This window comes from Triticum aestivum, chromosome 5D, assembly GCF_018294505.1.
Source record: "Triticum aestivum cultivar Chinese Spring chromosome 5D, IWGSC CS RefSeq v2.1, whole genome shotgun sequence".
Lineage (NCBI taxonomy): Eukaryota > Viridiplantae > Streptophyta > Magnoliopsida > Poales > Poaceae > Triticum > Triticum aestivum.
The window spans coordinates 490,116,414-490,124,912 of NC_057808.1; the positions used below are offsets into that span (position 1 = coordinate 490,116,414).

An 8,499-nucleotide genomic window follows, 5' to 3' on the forward strand; every position below is an offset into this window, starting at 1 on the left:
CCAAGTGATAAATACGCGAACGATAGCCTAGACAAAACATTCTCACTTGGGACAAATTTGTGCACGTATCTAACAACAGTTGATCATGTGGTAGAGAACTTAGATGTGCAATACTTAATTCTCCTCTTGATGAGATTTAGCAAATCCAAAAAAAAAAACAGTGCATGTTTCTTTTTAGGATAACAGTGCATGTGTGACGATTAGACACCCAACACCCATTAGCTCATAAAAATGACTCGCTATTCTCAGTTTTTCCTACTCGTTTTTGTTTGTTTTACACAATATGCATTGCTTCACTCCTACAACTATTCATTATCTTCATCTAAGCCTACAGCACATCATGAAGGAACCAGCGCCTTGTAAGTTGTGTGCACATAATGGGCAAACTAGTCTACATTCATTTTTCTTGCCACTGTTCTCCTAAATCCTGGTACCTTCCATCCCCAAACAAGCTTTTTCTTGTACGAAATCAAGAAGTTGACAGTTCTCACTCATAGAAAGCCTAGGATTAACAAGGAAGAGGAACCCAGCTGGACTTTAGAATGTGGATATTTTCAAATCTACTCCCTCCGTCCCATAATATAAGAACCTTTTTGACACTAGTGTAGTGTTAAAGACGTTCTTATATTTTGGGATGGAGGGAGTAGCAAGTAAGAATGGAAGAAAGCAAAAGGCAGTTGCCGACTTGTAGTTTGTTTCTTCTTCCGTTTGCTCAATTGTAGTGCTGGTCGGCTGGACAGCAGACCGTAGACGTGTCGTGGTGTTGTTTTCCTTCCTTTGCACTCGTGTTTTTAAGTACGATGAATGAAAGCGAGGTGAATAGGAGACTCTCTCTGTGCCAGAAAACTTCTGCTCTGCCTCGCGTGTGTGCGCGCTAGTGTTTCACCTCGTGTGCGTGAGAGCGAGTTCATCGGCTCAGGGCCAACCACAATATATAGCCAAAGACAACTAAGACACAATAGAGTTCTACTTGTACTATCCCATGGATGGATCATATCAAAACATGACAAACTCGCGGTCACAAAAACTTTAGCCAAAGACACATGCCGGGCCTCTCTTCCTTTTATATATTTTTCTTCTTTTTTCACACGGTACAATATTCCACGGCCTTACATCGCACATCCTACGAACCTATGACTATGGCCCAAGGCCGACTCCAACTTGACACGGCTTGTAAGCCAACTTTAACTCAAACTGCTCTACGTACTCCCATTATTCATTTATATAGGGTCTAATGTGTTTTTTAGACTAACTTTGACCACATGTCAGAGCAATAATATATGACATGCAAGTTACACAAAGCATATCGTCAAATTCATACGTGAAAGGAGCTTTCAATGATATAATTTTCACATTATATATCTCATATACTGTTGATCTTATCAATAGTCAAAGACAATCTTAGAAGGAGACTTTTTATGGTACATCATACTACTCAATTAAATGGGTAGTATTAAATCGATCCGACGGTTAGAATGGATCCAGTCGAGGCGTACAAAACTGGATTTGGAACAGTGAATACCCAAAATGCCCCTCACGCCTGAAAATACTATCCGACGGTTAGTATTGCTGCATCTGGGCCGTTGAATCATAAAATTAAACCGCTAAAATGATTCGATGTACTGTAAAAGGTCACATGCACATTTTTTTTGCGAAAGAATTCTTGTATTACTCAATCAAATCACAGGTACAGTCACGCTTAACAGCGTCCAAAACGATCTCGGGTCCCGACCCAAGCCATACAGCAGTTCGGCCTTGAGTCCTCCCAAAGTTTACCAAAACATGACTAGAATTATTACAACTTTGTCGAATATGAGTAATACAAGAACTACGTTCGGTCATACTATCTTTAATCTCTCTAACAAGAAAGGCGTATTTTGATCTGTTTGGAGAAACTGCCGATTCGGCAGTAGCTCGCTGGCCTGGCCCAGGACTGCTTTAAGTTCCGTGCGGGCCGGAACGTGGGTGCAGCCCTGACAACCAAACAGCTGATTTTCGTTCCGAGCGGGCCTGGTTGGCCCAAATATGAGCAACCAAACACGTCCCTAATACACCTGACATAAGCTGAATCATATTTTGGCTAATTTTTCAATGCTGATTTGAAATAGTTGTTTACTTCAAAGTCAACTTTTCAAAGCTGAATCGGGTCCCTAAAGCTGAAACAAACACCATTCTCATTGGAATTAAATCTGACGAATTGGAGTCTACCTAGGCTATGAAAATTAGTCTTAATTTTTCCGGGAAATTAGGCTCTATCTCACAGTTTTGGAGTTCCATAATTTGTTTTTAGATCTCTTCAAAATCAATAAAGCAAAACTTTTCAAGAAAGAAAATGCATGTGTGACACTTAATGGTTGGGCAAAGCAAGCACGACCATTATTTGAGTTCCTTCTTTGCTTTGAATCGCTGAAACCTTCATCTTGTCAAGGCTGCCAGAGTTTGTACTTGCGGAATTAGAAATGGTGTGTCTATAATGTGGGAGCTTTAATTTGCATAAATTTTGTTGCTTGTTAGTTTAGTTTTTTGGAACACGTTTAATGTATATAAGTTACTATAATTAGCTGCATAGGGTTGTGAAGATTTAGATAAGTATATACAAAGCACGATACCACGTCTATTACCTTCAAACCCATCCGATAAAGAATGGACACGCTCAGGTACGTTTCGGAAATGCTACACTGTGAGGTGAACAATTTTCCTTTCCCTTCCATGTGCAAGGTTCAACAATACGGGACAAACTGAGCTAATCCCTCGGAAGATCCATCAATTGCCAGCATCATGAGCAGAGAATCGAGGTGGGTTCACAGTAGGAACACGTACAATGTCCATTGCCTGCAGCTTACAAAGAGATCGCGGTCGAGCAGGTCCCAACTTCGTGGTAGTGCAGACTACAGGCCGGAAGATTGAGCTAAATGGATGCCTCCGGTGAGAAGATGGGGTGGCTCCCCTGCCCCATTTGTGTCCACTCCACGATGTACACAGTACTACTCCCACTCCATGACACACCGATTCCCATCTACCAACAGAACATAATTAGGTGTGCCATTCACATGCATACGAGCAAGCGAGTTCACCAAATTATGAATCAATTAAGGGTGCAAAAGCAGCATGTTGGGTATAGATTATTTTCATCATATATTTCCTTATTCCGCATGTCATTCAGGTTTTGTTCTTCGCATACATATCAATATATCATAAATCTTTAAGACTTTGATCATATGCAGATATTTGTCAGATTGCATAAATTCCTCATTTTATGGTACAATACAAGTTATACAACTAGCCAACCATGCAGTTGCTTTTTGCAAGCAGTCAACCGTACAGTTATGCTAGGTCGAATTCCTCTATGCACTATCTAGCTATTTTTGTGTCGGAGTTAGGTAATGTGTTGGATTTCAAAGTTCGTGGTGTCTGTGACCTCATTGGGCGTATATGGAGTTTTTTTTTTTGGAAAAGGAGTAGTAGCCCCGGCGTCTACATCGAGCGATGCACACAACCATCTTTATTGCATTACTAGTTGACCCGGTGCGCCAAATGGCGCAGAGACCCGCTGAAGACATGCTATCGATGAAAATAGTTTCATGCTGCAAGGACCTTCTGATAAATCGTGCTATTTTTTTAAACATGTTTATTACATTGTGAAATAATAGTCTGGGAAAAGGACCCGTTGCGCCAAATGGCGCAGAGACCCGCTGAAGACATGCTATCGATGAAAATAGTTTCATGCTGCAAGGACCTTCTGATAAATCGTGCTATTTTTTTAAACATGTTTATTACATTGTGAAATAATAGTCTGGGAAAAGGACCCGTTGCGCCAAATGGCGCAGAGACCCGCTGAAGACATGCTATCGATGAAAATAGTTTCATGCTACAAGGACCTTCTGCTAAATCATGCTATTTTTTAAACATGTTTATTACATTGTGAAATAATAGTCTGAGAAAAGGGAAATTGCATAATATGAATAGGTTACTATAGGCTTGAGCAATCACATTGAAAATATGGCCACTATGATGTGAGAGAGTAAAGTTGGCATGGTTGTATTTTTTTGGCAATGGGTTTGGAAAAAGAAAATATTTGTGTGACATGAATAGGTTACTATAGGCTTGAGCAATCACATAGGACACGAATTGTAACTATTTTTTTAAAAAAAGAATAGACTTGTCCTTCAAAATATATACTTGAGCATGCATAATCTGTTATGTTATTCAGGAACATGGAGGCATAAGTTTTTTTTAAAAATACAAACAAAGAATGAAATGTAAATAGTTGCTTAATGTAATTATGCAACAAATTAGAACATCGGTGGGTCAAATAACTGAGCCTGCAATTAGAAAGTCCAAATAGCTTACGCTAAAAATAAGGTAAACATAGGCGACACAGTAAAAAAGAAGGTAAACATACGTGATACAATAAAGCCTGGTTTGATGAACTCTATCGCACACTTTGTGATGTTTGATGAATAAAGCTACCCCTCAAAAAAAATGACACAATAAAATGTACTTAATACATGATAAACATTTCTTAGAAATAGTGGTCAATTACATCATATAATTTGGTTCTGTACAAAAAAAGTTTCCTCTTTTGTGTATATATCCTAAACACCACCCCTTGCGATGAACTCTTTGTCTTTGTCCACAAATTTGGTTATTCCCCATCCAGCATGTCAGTTGCAGTCTCCTGAAGCATAGGAACAACATAAGTTAAAACAATCTGGTCAAACATACACTAAGAATATACTCATGGGCATTATCGACAGATTAAACCAAAGTTAGAGTGCAGCAGGTTCTCTGTAAAGTCAAGTTACCATGCGGTTTTTACGAACCAATGGAGAAAAGCCGAAACACTGATCCAAGGTTCTACCTATTCCACTGTAGTATATCTCCAATACCTTTTGCCCCTATCAATTTCCTATCCAATTGAAATTGGTATCCAGATAGAAGAAGAGAAAGAAATTGGCACCGCTAGTAAAGAAAATGGTCGATCATGTGGAAGATCACATCAGCCCCATCAGAGTTCAAGAAATACGTCTTCACCTGCGACACGAAAGAAATGAGAAAGAATCATTCAGTTTTTTCAAACGATGACAACTTGGTAAATTCACTTCATCAACACACTTATCAACTGTATCTCATTTCAGTTTTGGCACTGCAGCTTATTACACGAGCATCAACTCGTATGGACAAGGATAGCTCTGTTCTTTTTTTCCCTTTTTGTTTTCAAGAAACAAAGTGGATAGAGCTACCCTGCCAGCCAGCCATTCAAGTTGAGCTAAACCTCGTGTTCTTGAGCTTTCATCTACTTATAATGCATAGGTAGCAAAGCCATCCTGAATGGGCATAAAATGGAGAGAGGGCCTGCTGTTTTTGACAGCAAGGACTGCATCCGTATTTGGTCCGTGATAACCTACCTACTAAATTAAATGGTAGCCTTTTCTAGCTCTTGTGTCGGTGCCTCGGTGGAGAGCCATACGCCCCACATGATCAACTACTACTATATCATCAGAGAAGAATCTGTAGCATTCCGAAAATCAAAAGTGCAAGCACTGACAGCCTTGCAGTTAACCATTAAAGTGTGACCATTCTTCTAATGTCTTCTTGCACTGACATAAGCAAAACCACTTGACTGCTAAAAATTTCTAGAACAGATGGCAATGCTTAAACAAAACTAATGTAGCCAAGAGCTTTCAGTAGACAGATGCTAATGAAACTTACAAATGTAGCCTTTCAAAGGGGGTCTCTTTTTTGGTGCCAACATGTAAAGCAATCACAGTGTAGAAACTTTTAGCCAACAGACATGAAGAATAAGGACCACAAGGTAATGGGGTTCATAACATACCTGAATGGTGCTATGGGCAAAAATCCATTGTCTACTTCTCTTGAAGCTAACATCTACCCTTTCCCAAGGAATTCTATTCAGGCTTTTGAGCATTACTTCTGAAATAGAGGACAGATTAATTCAGTTAGAAAAAATATCATCTTAATCATCCAGGAGAAATGGATGTATGGAAAGGTATTGGATATAATACAAAACACACTAAATAACAACAAAACTTTAGCTCCAATGCAAACATGAACCAGCGTAAAGACTTCGTCATTAGAAACTTGGCATCTATGGTTTCTGCTAGTTTATCAAGTCCTTGGACAATAAACAACACATCATCATGGAAAGCCTGGTACTACTATAACTCCAATTCAGTATCTTACCTTCCATTTCACTTGTAGTTTTTGCCTGATAAATCATTTCATCCGAAAAATCAACATCCCGAGCCTTTGGTTTTTCCACATATACAACATGTGGATATCTTACATCATCCACAAAATCTTCTTTCTGATGCCAGAGGATTTTGAAACATAAGAACCCTGTTACAGACCAGATATGGGCTGATAATAAATAGATCATTACCTTGGGAAGCTCGTGTTGACGGCGTATTGAAGATGTCTTCCAGCCAACAACGACTGAACTTTTACTCAAGGCCATAAAATAAAGTGCTTTAAATTCTGAATTGGTAAATAGATAGCCAATATGTTTATACTGATCTGCTAAGTACAAATATTCATGGCACAAGGATACAATCGCCACAAACATTTGAGTAAGCAACATAGCGCTTGAAAGAACGAAGAGCTGATCTGCACGTAGAAACAAAGTATAAGATGCTCTGTTTGACACTATTTGATAGTGATAATAGCTGGAATTTGAGCGTGGTGACATCATGTACTTTCATATATCACACGACCGATAACAATACCTTGAGTTAAAGCAATAATTTTTCACACATACACACTTGCATTTTCCTCTGCTCCTCTGATATCTTCTGTCAGTGCACCTTGGGTCTCCATGAACCCACCAACTTCATCTATAAAAGTATTGCATAGACGTAGCCATATTAGTCGATCAGACGTGGTAAGAAATAAACAATACAATATTCTTGATACCGATTTAGCTATGCAAAGCATGGCCAGAAATTGCAACGAGGTAAGTTCCTAAAGAAGATGCATAATATGATCTCTGAACAAATATATGCCTGTTGTCTTTAAACAGATCCTTCGAAAAATCTATTCATTAGAACGCAGCAGGATCCTATCATTGGATCATTCTATATGGTCCAGGTTTCTTTATTGGAAGAAAATATACAGATTGCACGCCTTTAGCTTGTACTGTGAGTAAAAATCTCCAACAATAACTATAGAATCATGTAAACTTTTCTTTAGCTGTATGTAATCATATAACTGAAACTGTAGAACATACTGCGCTGCCCTCCTCTAAGCAGCCCACCTTGAGCATTTTTACAAACAGCTAGTGCTTAGATCTACAGCCTCAAAGGCAAAACGTGAGAGAGAGAGAAAATGAGTGCGGGAGAGAGAGATCGTTGGGGGCTCACATACACACCTGCAGCCGTGAAGACACCTGAAGGACGGCGCTAGGGTCTGCCGCGGCCCAGACACGAAGGACGGCGTCGAGCCGAGCCGGCTACCTGGCTGGCATCTGCTCCTCTCTGGTTGAGCCCCTCCTCCCGCGGCTTCTCGAGACGAGGTCTCTCCTCCTCACGTGGCTTCCTCGCGGCCTGAGCAGATGAGAATCTCGAGTAGCAAGGGACGGAGTATGAACTGGGGAGACAGTGGAGAAGGTTGGGGCGGAAGGAAACTGGCCACCTGCACGGACAAAGTCGGTGGACGGAGGAGCCGTAGCGGGGGCGGCGACGACTGACGAGGGAGGTCGGATGGAGCAGGGCAGCGACCACGGGATCGTAGGAAAGGGACCTAGGGTTTGTGGCGGCTGAGGGAGAGAGATCGAGGAGGGAGGGAGGGTTGCGGAGTGCGGGCGATTGGATTGGGCCGACGGCAGGGTTACCCACGCCCCCGCAAATGGCGCGACGCGCACGCGGCGTGCGGGGAGAGGGCGCACTCGCACCTCGAAACGGCTTATACCCAGCCAATAGGCACAGAACAAGAGCCCACCGGTCATTGGCCATGCAAACTTACCACGCGGTCAAAACCAGCAGCGAGAGCAGCGAGCATCTAACGGTTCAAACAAAGTCAAAGACCAGTTTGACCACGATCGAACGACCATCGAAGGAACTGATCGGGGGAGCCTTCTCCATGCGAGTTGGCTAGCCTCTGTGTTGTTTTAAATTCAACAACGACTTATAAAATAAATACATATATCAACCCAAAGCCATTTTTCTAGAGAAAACTGTCGTCCTACCTACAAGACTGATAATGTGCCCTGACCGCGCGTTACGCACACCAAGAAATTCGGTGGACTCACCAAGCTGCCTGCCGGCTAGCCGGAAGCACCAACCGGTCTAGCAAACCCTCAATATGCACAGCATGCGCACGCTGTAGAACCGTTGCCGCCTTCTTCCGTAGTCCCATCTTCAGAAGCAATCAATGCACCGATCTAACTATACCCTTCTACGTCGACGCCACATGATGTCGAACAACACCTGCCTCCTGACCGCGCCCGGTATCCACGTTGAGACCCCGCTGCACCATGCCGCC

At 41.6% G+C, this 8,499-nt stretch overlaps 1 protein-coding gene across 4 annotated transcripts; it reads right to left on the reverse strand.

Annotated features, from left to right (window-relative positions):
* Positions 1-4,445: 4,445 nt before the first annotated feature.
* Positions 4,446-7,856, reverse strand: LOC123125671 (uncharacterized). 4 transcript variants are annotated; one of them, XR_006461471.1, is made up of 8 exons: positions 7,651-7,856; positions 7,388-7,562; positions 6,747-6,854; positions 6,404-6,627; positions 6,205-6,328; positions 5,837-5,934; positions 4,806-5,034; positions 4,454-4,678 (listed from the first exon to the last, which is right to left on the reverse strand). XR_006461471.1 is itself a non-coding variant. In XM_044546141.1 (6 exons), exons 3-6 carry the CDS (start codon positions 6,599-6,601, stop codon positions 4,963-4,965), a joined length of 492 nt encoding a protein of 163 aa, XP_044402076.1. In that variant the 5' UTR covers positions 6,602-6,627; positions 6,747-6,854; positions 7,388-7,851; the 3' UTR covers positions 4,446-4,962. The 4 variants fall into 4 exon arrangements, 1 of the variants encoding a protein (XP_044402076.1); XR_006461470.1 differs by having other exon boundaries at positions 4,450-4,678; positions 7,388-7,851; XM_044546141.1 differs by having other exon boundaries at positions 4,446-5,034; positions 7,388-7,851.
* Between the last annotated feature and the right edge of the window lie 643 nt (positions 7,857-8,499).

What these genes read in the sequence shown, in the direction of transcription:
- LOC123125671 (XM_044546141.1), bottom strand. Translation starts at nt 6,601, where the DNA reads ATGTTGCTTACTCAAATGTTTGTGGCGATTGTATCCTTGTGCCATGAA. An exon ending in GTCAACACGAGCTTCCCAAG is followed by an intron (nt 6,329 to 6,403) that starts GTAATGATCTAT and finishes CTCTGGCATCAG; the next exon opens with AAAGAAGATTTTGTGGATGA. An exon ending in TTGCCCATAGCACCATTCAG is followed by an intron (nt 5,035 to 5,836) that starts GTATGTTATGAA and finishes TTCGTGTCGCAG; the next exon opens with GTGAAGACGTATTTCTTGAA.